Source organism: Nothobranchius furzeri, chromosome 10 (genome assembly GCF_043380555.1).
Source record: "Nothobranchius furzeri strain GRZ-AD chromosome 10, NfurGRZ-RIMD1, whole genome shotgun sequence".
Taxonomy (NCBI): domain Eukaryota; kingdom Metazoa; phylum Chordata; class Actinopteri; order Cyprinodontiformes; family Nothobranchiidae; genus Nothobranchius; species Nothobranchius furzeri.
Window position 1 is genome coordinate 36,418,435 of NC_091750.1, and position 20,086 is coordinate 36,438,520.

General features: G+C 47.5%; 1 protein-coding gene across 5 annotated transcripts in view; it reads left to right on the forward strand.

The window, feature by feature from the left end:
- Positions 1-2,130: 2,130 nt before the first annotated feature.
- LOC107386301 (far upstream element-binding protein 3) overlaps positions 2,131-20,086 on the forward strand; it is a 36,799-nt gene continuing 18,843 nt past the window's right edge. For 2 of the 5 annotated variants that reach the window (XM_054730347.2, XM_054730350.2), the window contains exons 1-8: positions 2,131-2,510; positions 7,165-7,273; positions 12,867-12,900; positions 15,330-15,379; positions 15,468-15,539; positions 15,640-15,697; positions 17,350-17,512; positions 17,897-17,995. In XM_054730347.2, coding sequence (XP_054586322.1) covers positions 2,421-2,510; positions 7,165-7,273; positions 12,867-12,900; positions 15,330-15,379; positions 15,468-15,539; positions 15,640-15,697; positions 17,350-17,512; positions 17,897-17,995 — 675 coding nt within the window. In that variant the 5' untranslated portion in view covers positions 2,131-2,420. The remainder of the gene's footprint in view (positions 2,511-7,164; positions 7,274-12,866; positions 12,901-15,329; positions 15,380-15,467; positions 15,540-15,639; positions 15,698-17,349; positions 17,513-17,896; positions 17,996-20,086) is intronic. The other 3 variants (XM_054730348.2, XM_054730349.2, XM_054730351.2) reach the window with 3 other exon arrangements.

Below are 20,086 nucleotides of genomic sequence, written 5' to 3' on the forward strand. Positions count from 1 at the left end.
CTGTGTGTGTGTGTGTTCGCAGTGAAGTGTACTTTTTGAAATGCTTTATTTTGTTAAACTCACCGGTCTGCCTCTTATGTCTAGGTTTGACTTCCTGCCAGAATTGAAGCGGTTCACCCGCGGCTCGTGAAAAAAATAGAGCAGACGCAGAAACGATCGCTGCACGGCGCGGGCTGGAGCGCCGGCTCTTCGCGGCGCTCCGGCGGCCCATGTGGCCTATAGAATAGGATAACAAGGGCACCGGATGAAGGCAGTCCCCGTTTCGCAGCGCTTCGGCAGCCGGTGTGTTCCAGGTGTAGAGTTTGTGGGCCCCTGGGCAATTGCCCAGTTGCTCATATGGTTAATCCGGCCTTGGTGATGCAGGGGACTGTTCTGTTCTGGTCCTGCTGGACCTGACTGCAGCCTTTGACACTGTTGACCATCACCTGCTACTGGAGAGGCTGAGAGACTGGGTAGGCCTATCAGGATCTGCTCTGGAGTGGTTCTCCTCTTATCTTTCTGAGCGCTCCTTTTCTGTGGCCATCTCCAAGTTTAGGTCCTCCTTTTACTCATGGTGTCCCACAAGGTTCTGTGCTGGGGCCTCTGCTCTTCCTTCTCCTTCTTCCTCTGCTTCCTCTTCAGCACATCCTGAGCTCCTTCAAAGGAATCTCCTACCATCATTATGCAGATGACATCCAACTGTACATCTCCTTTAAGCCCCATGAGATGTCTAAGCTGCAGCTGTTACACACCTGCTTAGACTCTATCAAAACCTGGATGGTGGGAGCTTTCTTCAGCTGAATGAAGATAAGACTGAGATCCTCATCTGTGCCCCAGACAAGCTGGTTCCCAAAGTCAGAGACTCTCTTGGTCAGCTTGCTTCCCACACCAAACCTTCTGTCAGGAATCTTGGCGTGACCTTTGACCCAGCTCTCACCCTGGATTCTCATGTCAGTTCTCTTGTTCGCTCTTCCTTCTTCCATCTCAGGAACGTTGCTAAGCTGAGTCCCATTCTGTCCCGCTCTGAACTTGAGACAGTTCTCCACACCTTCATCTCCTCACGCTTAGACTACTGTAACTCTCTTTTCACGTGTCTGAGCAGAACCTCCCTGAACCGTCTACAGGTGGTTCAGAACGCCTGTGCTCGGCTTCTGACCAAGTCCTCCAAACACACCCACATCACTCCGCTTCTCCTCCAGCTTCACTGGCTGCCAGTCAACTTCAGGGTTCATTTCAAGATCCTGGTTCTGGTCTATAGGGCCTTACATGGACAAGCACCATCTTACATTGGTGATCTTCTTAGTCCCTACACCCCCAGCAGGTCCCTGAGGTCCAGTGATCAAAGCCTACTGGTTGTGCAGCACCAGGCTAAAGGTCAAAGGTGAAAGATCATCTGCTGCTGTGGCCCCCAGACTCTGGACCTCTCTCCCCCTGAGCCTGAGATCAGTGGACTCAGTGGTCTCCTTTAAAAAGCAGCTGAAGACTCACTTGTTCAAGCCTGGTTCAAGCTGGCTTTTGTATGACCTTCTTCACCTCTCTCTCTTTATTCTGCTCTCCCCACCTATTCCACCTTCCTCAGGATCCACTGATTTCCCTCTTTCCTGTTCACTCTCTCTCTTTCTTAACATTTTTTAATCACATTTGTCTATTTTTGCTCATTTTAAATATATTTTTAACCATTTTCTAAATTATTTTTTATATTTTTACATTTTTTGTTTTTGTGAAGCGCCTCATGATTTTTATCTTGAGAGGCGCTATAGAGATGATATTTTCTTCCTCTTCTTGGGTCAAAGGTCACTACCACACAAGGCAGGCTTCTGGTGAAGTGGCTGAAACTTCAGAATCTCCACCTGTAGAGCCTCAAACACGTGACTCAACGCGGAAGTGGAAACAGCAGCGAGTTGTCAACAGCTGAGCAGCAGCAATAGAGATCGTCTAATATGACAATGCTCCACACCTTTGCGTTTACCATAAACAGTAAACAACTTGGTACAGTCATGTACTTAAGATAACATTTGAAAACAAAAATGTTTAAATGTGAAGAAATCGTGTGTCTGGTGATGTAAAAGACGGCACCAGCTGCGATGCTGAAATCGCTTGATTTTAAGTCTTGATTCTGTTAAACACAAACCATTAATTATTAACTAACAGACGTGGTGTGAAAGAAACAACACGCTACACCACAGCCACTGCTGCAGGTCTTTCTGGGTCCTTTAAAAAGCGAGTGGGTTTGTTTTATTGAGTGCAAAATAAAAAAACTCAAATGAGAGTAAAATATCATTTACATTTGAGTAAAGTTGAAGTAGCGTGGTATGATTAAAAGGTGTCAGAGTGAGCCCTCCCGCTTGCTCCTGCAGTGAAAAGTGAAAACGCGTCAGAGTGAGACCTCTCCTCCTTTCCCTCTCTTGGCGCGGCTAGCAGCAGAGCTAACGGTGGCGGTGATGGCGGAGCTGCTGCAGGGACAGGCCTCGATGAACCAGCCGGGGCTCCAGTCAGACGGCCTGGTCGATGTTTTACAGAGGGCCCGGCAGGTAACAATCCTCCGGGGCTCAGAACACAGCCACTCCGGACCGAGCCGGGCTCTTTAAACCGAGTCGAAGCACTTTTATCCGTGTAGTTTTGTCGCTGTGCCGAACTTCTGCTCCGTCAACACTCACTCACACACACACTTAGCATGCTAACTAGCTTCGAAAGCAGCTCAGAGTGGGACCTGTGACCGGTTCGGTCCACTTTATTGTGGCTGTCATGTTGCTGGAGATAAGTTGGGGGGAGTTTGTGGAGCTGTCACCCGGAGTGCAGCGCAGGGGGCCCGGGGTGGAACTGAAGGGGGGCAACGGGACTCAAGTTTTGGCCACACGTGTCAGTGATTCTGCGGCCAACCTGTTGGTTCCGAGCGGCTGGAAGTCCGCGAAAAGCTGCTAATTTGCGCTTCGTGAGCCCGAGTACGCGTGAGGGGGTCCGGCTCATGACGGGTAGGGGTTCTGGACTGGCTCGGCTGTTCCCACGACAGCTTAACCCCCCACACCCCACCCCCATAGGCTGCTGTTTACTGTACGTTGGTGAGAAAGTAGGCTGGGGTTATGCAATGATCCTAGAGCCCGAATCAGCAGGGAGGTGTGTCTGCCTCCTGTGGGTGCACGCACAGGCTCACGAGGTTCACTCACACCTGGGCTAAGTCTCACCTGCTCAGGTGAATGCCACACGATGCCCACCTAAGGTGGACTAACACACCTGGATCAGGCAGCAGCATCCAGATGGATGTGAAGCTGCAACCAACCAGTTGGGGTTGTCGCCCATCTCAAACCCAACAACCTACGCGATTAAAGCTCTCGTTGACTTCTTTTCTACCAGTTTGCTGTAATCTCAAGTAGGGCTGCCATAAATTATCTTTTAACTAGTTGACTAGTTGGGTTAGTTTTTTGGCGACTAATCGTGTCGTGCCTGAAGTATAGCCCATAGCACCAGGATGCAGCTGCTCTAATATACCCGTCATTAGCTTCTAGTTTGCAGTGTGATCAGTTATGTGCCAACTAAAAATAAAGACAAGATGGTAGCTTATCAAACAACAGGGGCCTCGTCAATATCCTTGGTCAGGACGTTGGCTTGGTAACAAACTCATCCATTGAAGATGAGCACTTTATTACACTGCAGCGTAGCAGAATACAATAAATCATTAGCGTTAGTAACGTTAGAGCTATTTCGTGACATACGTGTGCTGAAGGTAATGAAATCGCCATCGCTACTGTTGCTAAAGTAAAAATAACTCCCTGTTGATGTTAGCTAACTGGAGGTAATTGGCTTACAGAGGCGACTGTCCCTCTCCATTCTCCGCCATGATTGACGTCCTTCCTGGTAAGGTGTTGGTGCATCACCGTTGTGCTCTCATTAAGAGAGTTCTAGTTTTGCACTACGTGTTTTATCTTCGTAAGACGCTCCCAAACCTCTGAGCTATGTCGCCGGTTCACCGTGTCTCGTTCTTTCCAGTGATTCGACGGCTGATGGCAAGGTAGAAAAAATAAAAGTACATGCTTCATAGAGTAAACGTCGATGAATACATACATTGTTGACTTTTTTTGGTTATTGACATCATCGTGATGAATCGGCTAATCGTGGCAGCACTGATCTCAAGTCCGAATGAATGTTTTGCGTTCTTTTTTGTGGAAAAAGCTCTTGAGTTTTTTCTGACCAGTATATATAATATGTAAATGTCTCAATTCTGATTGGCTCGCTGCGATGCGACTCTTCCGCTGCCGCCATTTGCATGTTACTTCCTAAGATAACGCAAGCTCCAGTATGTTTTCCGCCTTGTTGTGGGGTTACTAATGGTTAGCTTCTAGCCGAGAAGCACTCCGCTCTCTCCATGGGCTTTTGCAAGCCAAGGTGGGCGGGGCTATTGATACTTATTTCCTCTGTGAGTAGAAGAGACTGGCTTTCTCTGGCCCAATCATTTGCTCGTTTATTTCCTTTTGAGGGGTGAAGTAAATTTTCACGTTCATCCTGCAAATGCAACTCAGAGCGACCGATCGTATTTCAACAAGAAACGAAACATTAGACCGTTTCTCGGTGAACCAGATATTTAAACATCAATAAACAAAACCCAATGATGTTAAAGAGCAAGTCACCCCCTACCAGAGTATTACTCCACTCCCACTTCCTATTTGAAAAATGCAGCAAATGCTGTTGCCTAGCAGACCGAGAGGGCGGTGCCGCTAACAAATACACACACACAGGCTCACAACGACATTGTGACATAATATGGTACCAGCTAACGTTCTAGGGTACCTCTTAGCCAATAGCGATGGCAGATTTAAATTCAAATGCAGTGCAGAGTTTTTACCTGACAACGGCACAACACTGACAGTTTTAGGCAGAATATTTAAATTTTAACTAAAATGCACTAAAGAGCTAAACTATTGACGACACGTGTCTGCAGCACGATTAGACACTCATTTATATAGTTTATCAGAAAAATAGTTGATTTGGGGGTGACTTGCTCTTTAAACGCACAAAACCAACTATGTAAAATTCAGAAACTCAAAAACCAACTTGGTTTATCTCTGAAACAATCTGACCGACCTGCTGATCATTAGCAGGAAATTTAATTAACTGTTATTTATAGTTAGATCTAATCTGGGCTTCTTTTGAATCATTAGACCGTTTCTCGGTGAACCAGATATTTAAACATCAATAAATATTTGTTTATTTTCAGTTTTGTAAGACCTACATTTTGGATAAATTGGTGAAAAACAAAATCCATGAATCCCATCTGATTCAATTTTTTAAAACGGCAGCAAAGTTGGAGGCTGGTTCCATTTTATTTATTTCAAATGGGTATTTTTAAAAAGTGCTCAAAAGACTATCAACCTATTTTATACCACTAATGAAAAAACGGTAAAATTAGTGTTTTGCAGCTGAGTGTGAATCCTTATTAGGAAGTTTGATGTTTGAGAGAGGAGGACGTCTTCGACAGGTTTAAAGGGGCATTATGGAAGTGTGACAGCCATACATGTATAGAAATAATAAATGTCTTCTTCATACATTCTCCTGCAATGCCCTGGTCCTGTAGAATGAGCCCTGGCATTTTTACTGTGAATGCCTGTTTTTCTGTAAAATCACAGAAAAAGAGAGATGCTCGGGTCGAGCAGGCTGCTTCATGCGCGTTCACGCTCAGGTATCGCCCGTAGCATTTGCTATCCGTAGCTTTAGCAGCAGAGAGAGAGGCAGTGCCACTTTGTCGCTGTTCCTAACGCCTAGTGACAAAGCTAGCTACATTTCTGAGGACCCTTAGCTACTTTCTGTAGAACTTTCTTCTAGATATTTCCTGCAAATTAGCAACAAAATAGCCATTTTCACTCCGAACCGTTCTTTGAACGTTGTTTCAGCTGTCATCAAGGATATAAATGTTACAGATACAAAAGACATCACTGGTGCTTTAGCTCACCTAGTAAGACATCGGACTCTCGTGCAGAAGTCCTGGGTTTGATTCTGGATGTGAACATAGTGCATTTAGAGTTTATTTATTACATTAATGGTATATTTTTTACGGTAAAATGCCCAAATTTTTATTTGAGACTCGCCGAACGGCATTGAATTCACGGATAAAAAAGATGTGGGTTCAACTTTCATTTTGGAACAATTTTTCAAGCAAGGGAAGGGAATGATCTGAGCATGCAGGAGGACTGACCCATCATAAACCTTTGTCGGCTGTGCTGAAGAGAAAGGTACAGAACCAAATTATTTAATTAATTAGCTGCACGTTCTCCTGTCCTCTGTCCTCCGGGCCACACGCACACACACACACACACACACACACACACGGGACTGTCTCAGCTGTTATTTTCATTAAGGAGTGTGCACATACATCATGCGCGCCTCGTGCACGAGCCTACTATTGAAGCTGCTGTTACGCTTTTGGCCTGAGGGGGCAATCGCGAGTATAAAAATTCAAAAGTCCGTAAAGTCCCTTTAAAGAGCAAGTCACCCCCAAATCAACTATTTTTCTGATAAACTATATAAATGCGTGTCTAATCGTGCTGCAGACACGTGTCGTCAATAGTTTAGCTCTTTGGTGCATTTTAGTTAAAATTTAAATATTCTGCCTAAAACTGTCAGTGTCGTGCCGTTGTCAGGTAAATCTCTGGACTGCATTTGAATTTAAATCTACCATTTAAATCGCTATTGGCTAAGAGGTACCCTAGAACGTTAGCTGGTACCATATGATGTCACAATGTCGTTGTGAGCCTGTGTGTGTGTATGTATTTGTTAGCGGCTCGGCCCCGTCGGTCTGCTAGGCAACAGCATTTGTTGCATTTTTCAAACAGGAAGTGGGAGTGGAGTAAGATCTGGTAGGGGGTGACTTGCTCTTTAAGGAACAGAACTGAATCTGGCAGAGTTTTGGACCTCTGGTTCCAGCTGTCACCATAAGTTGTGTATCCGTTTTTGGACGTAGCTTTCAAGTTTGGTGTTGTGCTTTAGCTTGCTGGTCTTTAACCTGTTTGGATCTGATAGTTTTGGGATTTTTACCTTTAAAAGTTTATACATCATTTTTTACAAGCAGCATTAACACCTCTAACAGTACGTAAAAAAGGAAATGGGGCTGGACGTAAAGATGGAGGAAATAGGAAAAAGCAATGGAAATCTTGATTTTCTTCAGCTCTGGTGTTAAAGCTGTTTCTGTCCTTTCAGATGGTGGGTAAGATGGGTGGAGAAACAATGTCGCACCTCAGCAGTTCCTCAGGAAGTGTCGAGTCCTCGCTTTACTACTCTGGCCAGAAACGACCTGGAGAAGATGGAGGTGAGGGCGTTCGGTACCACCGTCAGGTCCTACCTAAAGCTTTTCTTATGGAGAGCTTCAAAGCTCCCTCTGGTAGTCATCTTGTTCACAATGTAATTGGAAAATTTCTAGACTTTATTGATCCCACAGTGGGGAAATGCACTTGTTACAGCAGCACGTACACTTGGAGAACAATTTGGAAAAAATAACTAAAGTACATGTATATACATATAAGCAGAAAGTAATATGAAGCCTAATTTACACTTCTCCATCAGCTCCATGAGGGAGAGACACGCACGGACGGAGATGTTTGCTTTCGGTCTTCTCCGTCTCCTGGGGAATGTTGCAAAGCAATTCCCCGCCAGGACAACAGAGGGCGTAGCGCTGTTCTGTGGTATCCTGTCATGTATCCGGTCCAAGATGGTGCATTTAATATTATATTTATGTTGTGCTTTTTGTATTTGAGGCATTTTAACACGGACAATTTTGTCTCTCATCCTCCTCCACCTCTTCATGCGCTCACCATTTTCAGTGAAATCAGAACATTAATATTTAAGTGCATGGATTAATACATCTGAACTCATGCAGTAGGAACTAGGAAATATGAAATACTAGAACCATTTTATTTTAATTTGTTTAAACTGATTTTTTCCTAACGTTGTTGGCATTTTTCCCCACACACAGTTAAACAAAACAATGTTGATTAAGGTGTGTGTGTGAGAGAGAGGGAGAGAGAGAGAGTTAAAATAATTTTAAAAAACCCGACCGGAGCGGAGGCAGTGACCGACGCATGCACGAGCCGTTTTCAGCTCTGTCTTGTCAAATGCACCACGCACGTTACCAAAAAAGTAACTTTAAATATTAAACCGATAAAGAGGCAAGCTGGTGTTCACGAGTGTGTGTGTGTGTGTGTGTGTGTGCGTGTGTGCATGGACGAGTGTGCGGGTGATTGTATGTCCACTTTGGAAGTCGGGTGCGGGAGGGGAACTGTAATTTTTAATTGTTTTATACTTGGGGAGGGGGGCTGGGATGGGAATGTGTGATCTATGGGGCCATTTTAATCTGTAAAGCACTTTGAGTTGCATTTTTTGTATGAAAAGTGCTTTATAAATAAAGTTGATTTGATTTGATTTGAAGAAAACGTGAGCAACAGTGAAGCAAGCACAGAGATCCGTTACTGTGTGTGTGTGCGTGCGTGCGTGCGTGCGTGCGAGCGAGAGAGAGAGAGAGAGAGAGAGAGAGAGAGAGAGAGAGAGAGAGAGAGAGAGAGAGAGAGAGAGAGAGAGAGAGAGAGAGAGAGAGAGAGAGAGAGAGAGAGAGAGAGAGAGAGAGAGAGAGAGAGAGAGAGAGAGAGAGAGAGAGAGAGAGAGAGAGAGAGAGAGAGAGAGAGAGAGAGAGAGAGAGAGAGAGAGAGAGAGAGAGAGAGAGAGAGAGAGAGAGAGAGAGAGAGAGAGAGAGAGAGAGAGAGAGAGAGAGAGAGAGAGAGAGAGAGAGAGAGAGAGAGAGGCTGCAGAGTTTTGTGTGTAGGGAGGGGCGGGCGCTCTTATGTGACTGGCCAATCGCAGAGCGTGAAGACAGTCAGTTACCCAATGAGGATTTTCCTTCAGCACGATTACAGATATTTACGAGTTTTACTCGTTTCATGCTCGTATTCGTCAAAAATGCTTTATCCGTACGCTCATCCCTAGCTGTAGCCACCCTGCCCTGCCTCCTCCTCCTTGCTGCCTGCCGGCTGTGATCACAAGCAGCAACACAGTAGTTCCCGCTGCTTCTTCAGGAAACGGCGCAAAAAAATAAGATAAAATCAATCAAATTTGGGATCTTGTAGGCGTGGCGCTGGGATTTCAGCCGTGGCGGGCCGCCTCGGCTACGCCTATGTAAGGGAAACACTGCTTAACCTTCGACAACTAAAAGCCAGAAATAAAAACTCTGCAGCATAAGGGACACAGACATACTATGTAAATCTGGTATTGCACAAGTATTACAAATTATGTGGCCCAGAAAACAATATATTTAGGATATATCTAAATATCTGATCCGATCGCGTTAGATCAGAATCTGTTGGACAAGATCAAATTTAACTTAATAAAATGAGAAACACGTTGTTTTAAATACATCCTGCGAGAGTTTCAGACGTAATAACAATGGCTTTGTTTTCATTTTAACAAGTTCCATTACGTCTGTTTTTTATTGTTTCATGCACGACGACACAATAACGTCACACTACTGGCAGGCGGGGAATTCAGACAACTTAAGACTGAGCTGTTGGCTAGCAGGCTAGTGCAGAGCTAACGTGTCACATCAGGAGAGTAGAAACGTCTGCAGTTAGGACGTATTTAACTCCAGACAGCAAAGGCGGAGCTGCAGCCACTTGTGTGTGTGCATGTTGGGTGTTTCAGGTGTTGGTAAAGACAGAGCTGCGTCCAACTCTACAAATCTGTCACCTAAAAATCAAACTTCTTTCTCTTTTGGCTTTTCCCTTACAACCTGGACCTTATTGTGTGTATTTCAGTTGTCGCTAAAGACTGCGTCATGTCACACTGCGGTCCAACATGTTAAGCTTGGTTTATGCTTGACGCGTCCGCGAGGTTCGCACGGCTCCGCGCGGCAAAATTGCGTCATTTTAACAACCACGCCCCTCCACCGCGCCTCCGCACGGCCCAAACTTTCCGCACCGCGCACCTAGGAAATTTTCTAACCACGCGGACGGTCGGACGCGGAAAAACGTGGCGGACCGGCAAGAACTAGTATGGCAGAGGTTCGTAAATACAGACATTTGTATGATTCAGCTCTCAGAGATCACCGTGATCAACATGTTGTTAATAATTCTTGGAGAGAAATAGCTCGCACTGTCGGAAAAGACGAGGACGCTGTTAAAAAATGCTGGAATGCCATGTTGTAAACAACAGGAATTTCTACTTCTACTATGGTGTAGTGTTGGATGCATGCCGTAGAGCTCCATGCTGCCCCCTACAGTTTGGGAGAATATTGGCTCACCGCAGAGACGAGCCGCATGAACCATAAACGCTGCGAGTTGTGAAGCCTAAAGCCTGGTTTATGCTTCTCCGCCATCTCCGCAAGGGACAGACACGCACGGATTGACAGAAGTGTTTTGCTCTCATACTTCTCCGTCTCCTGGGGAGTGTTGCAAAGCAATTCCCCGGCAGGACAACAGAGAGCGTAGCGCTGTTCTGTGGTATCCTGTCATGTATCGGTCCAAGATCGTGTGTTTATATTGTGTTTTTTGTGTATATAAGAGACTTTTAACACGGACATATTTCTCTCTCATTGTCCCACCTCTTCATGCGCTCCCCACCGCTAAACCCACGTTTCCTGTCATTTCCGTCCACAAATAAAACGCTTGCTGCGCATCTTTTCACTCCTCCAGTCACAGGAGAATTAAACGTTCATATTTTTAGAGTTTTTTCGCGAGGTATTCTTCAAGCTTCTCCGTGTCTGCCGCTAGTTATCCTCGGCTCTCTTTGCAATGGCGGCGCTGTAAACAACAGCGGCGTCCCGACCAATCACAAGCTTGCGTAATCCGTCTCGTTCGACGGATGTTTAAAAAAGTGGGCTCGACTCCGTACGTACTTGCGAGCCCTACGCAAGGACGGATAATGGCGTTGCGTGTCTCCGCACTGACGCAGACGGAGAAGCATAAATCAGGCTTCACCCTAACCCATCCGCGAGCCGCATCACCAAGCGGAAAATAAACGCGTCGAGCATAAACCAAGGTTAAGTCGGCCAAACTGCATGACGTCTCGCCGTAGCAGAACATGTCAACGTCACAAGCGTACTTGCTGAAAAGCGTATGTCACTAAATGTCGACAAGATGCCAAGAGCAGCTCACTTGTTCCTGCGTGTAGCCTCCTCTGTTGCTAATGCTCCTTTGGCATTGTTTTTACTAGTTTTACTTCCTGGTTGTATTTTCATTGGTCGACTGCAGAAGAGAGTCAAAGGTTTTCTGACATTGTTTGAAGACTGTTGGAGGCTGAATTCGGTTGTGAGAGTGCTTAATAAGCTGGGCAGGTCAGCAACAGACCTGCAAATCGCCCTCGAGTTCGCTTTTTTTTTTTTTTTTTTTTTTTTTTTTCCGTATGGTAAATGGCCCGTATTTGTATAGTGCCCTCTTGGGGTTCTACAACCCCCCAAAGTGCTTCACAACACAATCAGTCATTCACACGCTGGTGGGGATGAGCTGTGATGTAGCCACAGCTGTCCTGGGGCGCACTGGCGAGACCTGCTGGGCACTGGAGTGTCTTGAGTCAGAGCCGGGATCAAACCTGCGACCTTTCGATTACTGGACAACCCGCTCTACCTCCTGAGCTACTTGCTGTCCCAAGATTTGCCACGATTTTGCTCATGATGAAGGTTTTGTCAAGGACGGCTAAAACACAGCGTGTCCCAGACCTAACCTGTCACCACAGCAAATCACCGGTCTTCATTTAGTCCTAGCCTTGTTAAAAAACAGGAAACGCCTTGCTCAGTTTCACAGCAGCAACTCGGACAAAAACACTGGTCCAGCCAACACTGAACGATGCTACGGAAAGCAAAAAGGTCACAGAGAAACAGGTTTTAATCTCACTGGATGACTGCGGTTGCAGCTGTCTGCTTGTGCTGCCTCCTGGAGCTGCAGGATGAGCCACTTTTGTCGCTCTCAGGTGTTGTGCAGAGAAAAGCCTCCCAGCCATGATGCACCATCACGAGAACACGCGCCGCTCGCTCATCTCTCCACACAAACTGAAAAAAACAAAAATCTGCCGACCATGGTGAAAAATCTCTGACACACGAACGTCCCTCAAAAATTAAAAACCGCGATACTAAATGAAACCCAACCAAGGAACTGTTTCTGTTTTACATAGAAAACAAGTTTTTTTTTCTTTTGTTGCAACAAATTTTATTTTAGGAAACACAGAAAGTAATTTGTTGGTGTTTATGTTGTTATTCTTGATCCTGACTGATGACCTCGGGTCTTAATTCCTAAAGTGCATCTGCAGCTTTTAGCTTAGACAGAATCTGTTGGTTCTAAAATAAAGGTTTCACATCTGGTACGGCCCGACCCGGCCCGGCCCACATTGCATATATTATTTTCACACCTGGGTGGTGCTTTTCCCTCTCCTACCGGGCGGTTTTCCGGCCCATATCCTCTGGCGGTCCGCTCCGGGCTGGCCCGGGCTAACGCGCCTACCGTTAGCGGGGGCCTCTGATTGGCGAACAGGATTGACCAACGGGGGCTTCCCTCATGCACAATTCATTAATATTCATTATTGCCTCTGAAGCAGCCCCCCCCCAGCAACACCATTGTTGTTCTGCTGAGATGTTTCTGTGTAGCACACGGCTAGCTCATCACCTGGCGCTACTTTTGTGTGGGCTACAGATCGCTCACCCCCGCGGACTTCTCTCCACACACACTCTCCCGCGCGTCTTTATTGCCCCACCCACGTGCTCGGAGATTCCCCCGTTCTTGAGAAGTGAGTGTGAACAACCCTACCGGTGCAAGACCCGGACCGACGCCGCCCGGCCCGATCTGTGCTGGCCCAGATGTGAAACCCCTGTAACAGAACCAGAACCTCTGATGTCCCGCAGAACTTTTATGTTGATGTTTCTGTCCTAGCAGGTAACCAGCTATCAGCCATGAGCCACCAGAGGTAGGACCAACCCTTCTACTGGTTACACACACACAATACCCGCAACACACACACGCACAATACCCGCAACACACACACGCACAATACCCGCAACACACACGCACAACAAATACACAATACCCGCAACACACACGCACAATACCCGCAACACACACGCACAATACCCGCAACACACACGCACAATACCCGCAACACACACGCACAATACCCGCAACACACACGCACAATACCCGCAACACACACGCACAATACCCGCAACACACACGCACAATACCCGCAACACACACACGCACAATACCAGCAACACACACGCACAATACCCGCAACACACACGCACAATACCCGCAACACACACGCACAATACCCGCAACACACACGCACAATACCCGCAACACACACGCACAATACCCGCAACACACACGCACAATACCCGCAACACACACGCACAATACCCGCAACACACACGCTCAATACCCGCAACACACACGCACAATACCCGTAACACACACGCACAATACCCGCAACACACACGCACAATACCCGCAACACACACACGCACAATACCCGCAACACACACACGCACAATACCCGCAACACACACGCACAATACCCGCAACACACACGCACAACAAATACACAATACCCGCAACACACACGCACAATACCTGCAACACACATGCACAATACCCGCAACACACACGCACAACAAATACACAATACCCGCAACACACACGCATAATACCCGCAACACACACGCACCAAATACACAATACCCGCAACACACACGCACAAAAAATACACAATGCCCGCAACACACACGCACAACAAATACACAATACCCGCAACACACACGCACAACAAATACACAATACCCGCAACACACACGCACAATACCCGCAACACACACGCACAAAACCCGCAACACACACGCACAATACCCGCAACACACACGCACAATACCCGCAACACACACGCACAATACCCGCAACACACACGCACAATACCCGCAACACACACGCACAATACCCGCAACACACACGCACAATACCCGCAACACACACACGCACAATAGCCGCAACACACACGCACAATACCCGCAACACACACATGCACAATACCCGCAACACACACACGCACAATACCCGCAACACACACACGCACAATACCCGCAACACACACACGCACAATACCCGCAACACACACGCACAATACCCGCAACACACACGCACAATACCCGCAACTCACACTCACAACAAATACACAATACCCGCAACACACACGCACAATACCTGCAACACACATGCACAATACCCGCAACACACACGCACAACAAATACACAATACCCGCAACACACGCATAATACCCGCAACACACACGCACCAAATACACAATACCCACAACACACACGCACAACAAATACACAATGCCCGCAACACACACGCACAACAAATACACAATACCCGCAACACACACGCACAATACCCACAACACACAACAAATACACAATACCCGCAACACACACGCACAATACCCACAACACACAACAAATACACAATACCCGCAACACACACGCACAATACCCAAAACACACAACAAATACACAATACCCGTAACACACACACACACCAAATACGCAATACCCGCAACACACACGCACAATACCCGCAACACACACACACCAAATACGCAATACCCGCAACACACGCGCACAATACCCACAACACACATACAACAAATACACAATACCCGCAAAACACACAACAAATACACAATACCCGCAACACACACACCAAATACGCAATACCCACAACACACACGCACAATACCCGCAACACACACACACACCAAATACGCAATACCCGCAACACACACGCACAATACCCGCAACACACATGCACAATTCCCGCAACACACACACAACAAATACACAATACCCGCAGCACACATGCACAATACCCGCAACACACACACAACGAATACACAATACCCGCAACACACATGCACAATACCCGCAACACACAACAAATACACAATACCCGCAACACACACGCACAATACCCGCAACACACATACAACAAATACACAATACCCGCAACACACACACACACAACAAATACACAATACCCGCAACACACACACACACAACAAATACACAATACCCGCAACACACACACACACACAACAAATACACAATACCCGCAACACACACACAACAAATACACAATACCCGCAACACACACGCACAATACCCGCAACACACACGCACAATACCCGCAACACACACTCAACAAATACACAATACCCACAACACACACACTCACACACTGCAGTGACTGATGGTTTTTTTAAGGTTGTGTGTGTGTGTGTGTGTGTGTGTGTGTGTGTGTGTGTGTGTGTGTGTGTGTGTGTGTGTGTGTGTGTGTTGCAGCAGGGTGGTCACAGAGGAGTACAAAGTCCCAGACAGGATGGTGGGCTTCAGTGAGTATGACCTTCATGTTGTGGTCTGACTGTAGGCCTGTAGAACCAGAACCTGCAGAACCGTGTGTGTGTGTGTGTGTGTGTCCAGTTATCGGTCGAGGAGGAGAACAGATCACCAGGATCCAGAACGAGTCTGGCTGTAAGATCCAGATTGCTGCTGGTGAGTTCTGATTGGTTCCTGGAGATGAAGCTCCAGCTTCTCGGACCCTTGTGTGGTTCTGAAGGTTCTGGATGGTGACCCTGGCTCTGTGTGCTTACAGACAGCGGCGGTCTGTTCGAGAGGCCTTGTTCGCTGACGGGAGCTCCAGAGTGTATCGAGTGAGTTTTATCTGTGTAAGCGGGTCTGGTCTCGGCCCGCTGTGGCGTTATTTTGTGTCTAGGAAAGGTTCCGGTTCTAGGGTTGGTCCGGTTGGTTGAGGGATCGGGTCCACTGGGTGATCCTTATAGAAAACACTTCTACACTGTTCTAGACATCTGGAACACAGACCAGCTGTGCTTTACACCTGAAGCCTGCAGCTACATCAGATCTTACCCGCTACAAGCTGCACAGCTGGAACATCTGTCCAGCATCGGGACTTCAGGCTTCTGATTCTAATGAGTTCTTTTACTGCAGCAGAGGTTCGGTAACTTTTTAAAAATAAACTTTAATTTTCTCCATGAGGAAATATTAGCTGTTTCCATGACCGTGACTTCAGGGTAAACTCACCGGAACTTCCCGACATCTGCGTGTCTCCACTTGACTGGGCCAGCCAAATGGCCGTTTTCAGGAACCTTCCCAGTACCTGATCAGAGGTGGGTACTCGGAGTGGCCCGGTAATAGGCCCAATTCAGTTCGTGGGTGGGAACGCCGCCGATTTGTTGCAACGTGCACGTAGAAAATGGGAAATGCACATGGGGCGGAGAAACGGCTTTTCGGACAACACGAGTTGTTGGCGCGTTTTGAGCCAGTCGATGATGTCACTCGCAACGCAGCGGCCCTGATGTTGTGGCATTTTAGCACATTCCTTACAAGGCCAGGCTGTAAATGGAGCCACGACGGCTAGGAAGACTGGGCCTTCGGATCGCCTGGCCTCGCTGCATTAACGCTGATGTTCCGGTGAAGGAAACACTCGTTCCTGCATGTCTGATCGAGTCCTGATGGAGCTCTGGCAAACCCTGATAGGGGCACTGATGTGGCGCTTACACATTAGCGTCGGGCTGGATGGCGCGAGTTCTGTCTCGAGCGGACGGTGTAGTCACATATAAATCCGATGGACTTCTCAGGAATGTGGAAATCCCCGAGCCTGTGGGCGGCGTTTACTACGCGCGCGAAAGTCCGCGGTGTCCTCCGTTACAAGGTAAAGGCGGGCATGAGCTGTGTCGCTATTGGAGACGCGGAACCACATAATTTTATTGATTTGCTGTGTGTGTCCTCATAATCTTGTGCCACACACTCACACTGCTTTCTCCCCTGAGCAGCTGTCTGCTCGCTAGGCGAGAGGAAAGCCATACACATGCACGCACGCACACACACACACACACACATGCACGCACGCACACACGGCCCACTGTCTTCTCCCGTTCCCACTGAGCGGCAGCTCTGTGCTACAGACAGAGAAGTTTACTCAACAGCATTAAAATGAATCGTGCATGCGGGAAGCCCCCCCCCCCCCCCCCCCCCCCCCCCCCCGGCTCATTCTACTCGCAGGTCGGAGGGGGTGGGCGTAATTTCAGACGGCCAATCAGTCCGTAGTGTCGCCTCGGTACCAGCCTGACCGCTGGGGAGAAGGTCTGAAAAATAGACTCCTCGGAACCCAAAACGCAAATCTGACCTGTGTGTGAAGCCAAATTACCGACGCGGAGTGTTGGCGCCAATGGCGCGCTGACTGGGACAGATTAGTAGGGTGGAGGAGTGACCGTTAACTGAGCGATGGAAGACAAACCTTCTAATGCCGTTCCTTTTCAACGAACCTCTGCTCGTTTTGTTTCAGGCAAGCGAAACGTCTTCTGATTCAGATCGTGGAGCGGTGTAGAAACGGACCGGGTTTCCATGGTGACGGGGAAGGCGGAACGGCAGTGCAGGAGATGCTGATCCCGGCCAGCAAAGTGGGTCTGGTGATCGGCCGAGGAGGGGACACCATCAAGCAGCTGCAGGTACGAGAACGGTTCCGTGGTGCCGAACCCAGTTTGTACCCCTGGTTCTGCCTTCAAGTTCAAGGCTGCTAATAAAGGTTCTGTGTGGAACCTGAAGGCTCCCTACAGGTTCAGGTTCTTTAAGAAGCAGCCTATTGATCTACTGGTTCTGTGCACACCCAGACCAGTTTGGTTCCTTACCTTTAGAACCTCCATGGTGCTGTTGCTTGCGCTGATGTTCCATCAAAATGAGACGGAGGGTTTTTATAAAGGGTTCTAGATCTAGTCCATCAGCTTCAGCTGGTTCCTCATCTGTTTATAGTTCAGTTCGGCTTGGTACCAGGTTCCATGTGAGGTAGTCAGGAGGTTCTAGTCCCGATGATGTGGGTTTGTTGTGTTCTTCAGGAGCGAGCTGGAGTGAAGATGATGATGATCCAGGATGGCCCGATGCCTACTGGAGCCGACAAACCGCTCCGCATCTCTGGAGACCCGTTCAAAGTCCAGGTACCAACTGTTCTGCAGATGTTCTGTAGCTGTAGCTTTGTACTGCAGGGAATGGGTAGAACGTGGCTGGAAAACAGAGGAAACAAAAACAGAACCCTAAAGGAAGGAAAGGGTGGACACAGTGAATGACGCCGTTGACCATAAATGACCGAACCGCTGAGTCGTGATGACGTGTTCCAGCTGTGTAGTCAGACAAAAACGAAGGAGATGCACTGCAAACTGCAGGTTTTTACAAAGTCCAGGGGTCTCCTAACATTGCGTAGAATCCTCACTAAAACCGTACTTAAGCTCATTAACATAATGTACTTATGCCAGGCAGGTGTGTGATCTATCAAACATGGAGGACGCACAGCTGCATGCAATCTCCGCTTCATAAATCAGAGACTAACGAGAATGTTTCTCAGCTGCTTTTTAGTCACATCCCGCCCTCACCACGCCCACTTACTGCCATAAATGGTCAACGCAAAGTGCCTTGTGGACCTCATGCATGTACATAAGCCGGCTGTTGCAGCGCTCCACCAATGACATGGCAACCGCAGATCAAGGCAGATCAAGGAAGCGCAATTTCACAGAAGCAGAAGTTGAGGTACCTGTGGGTGAGGCGGAGAAATGAAAGGAAGTGCTTTTGCAAAACAAATAAGAGAAAATCCACGGAGTGGCACAGCGTTGCTGAAGCCGTCAATGTTGTGTTCTTCAGAGAGATCTGTGGCGGATATAAAAAAAATGGTCCAATCAGGATGCGATCCCCAGACTCCCGGGTGAAAGTCACGCTCGCTAACCAGTCAGCCAAACGGAGATCTCCCCTGTACAAGTAGCCAGGGTGCATGATCAATCGGGTCACAGTGACAGGACACACACTGTCACAGACGCATGATGTTCTGTCTCAATCTGTCCCCCTGCTGATATTCTGTGCTTCAGGCTCGGTGTGTGTGCACGCATGCGCACATGTGTGTGCGTGCATGTGTGAGTGTGCACGCATGTGTGTGTGCGTGCATGTGTGAGTGCACGCGTATGTGAGTGTGCGCGTGTGAGCGTGCATGCGTGTGCGCGCATGTGTAAATGGTAAATGGCCTGTATTTGATATAGCGCCTTCTAGAGTCCTGGAACCCCCCAAGGCGCTTTACAACAAAATCAGTCATTCACCCATTCACACACATTCATGTGTGTGTACGCGTGCTTGTGTGTGTGTGTGTGTGGGGGGGGGGGTCTTGTTCTGTGTGAAAACGAAGCAGTACAAGTGATAATGCTGCAGGATTTCATAATTGTACCTTCTCAGCAGCAGCACTGCAGGTGCTCTCCATGTCCAACATGTGTGTTAGCCAGGTCCTTAGTCAACTTAAAGTTGCACACATTTTTCCGCTAAGTTTTCTTTCATAAATCCCAAAGTTTGCGTGGAAAGTTGCTTACGTAGTTTTCCAACCCCGAGCCAGAGTCACCCACCAGAGCAGCAGGATGTAAAACTTTTGTAATCCCAGATGTTGGACGATGCTAAATCGTTGCAGGCAAACAGTATTTATCAACGGATGGCCATTACGGTCAAAATTCCCTGGGAGCGCAATTTTCAAAGGAGTCCTTCATCAGATTGTTCAACCTCCAGCAAAACAAGAACCTCAGACTCCCTTCCATTCCTGATGAGTGAAGAGTTAAATGTTTAAAACCACGTTTATGAATGGTGAAAATGTTGTATCCGTTTGTTACAAATCTGTAAATGCATTTTGTCCTCACAGGCTCCCGTAGAAGGAGTCATCACGTCTAATATGGCGACCGCTCCCATCCATTTTAGTCCAGATTTTTATGGTTATGTTTATGGTTATGTTACAAAGCTGCCAATATTTTTCAACAACTGGGCATCACTTAATTCATTTTCAACAAAATTTGGGTGGATTTTTCCAGAGATTGACAGTAAAAACTACACATTGTCTATTTAGCCATTTTTACAAAACAATGCCGTCAATTTGCCGCAACGCCGTGGCGGCATCAGGGAGCCTTGGGTCATTTATAAGTGGTCAGATCGTGGCTTTAATGTGGCGTAATCTTGCCCTTTTTATTACAGGATATGCAATGGAGGCATTAGGGCTGGGGTAAAAGATT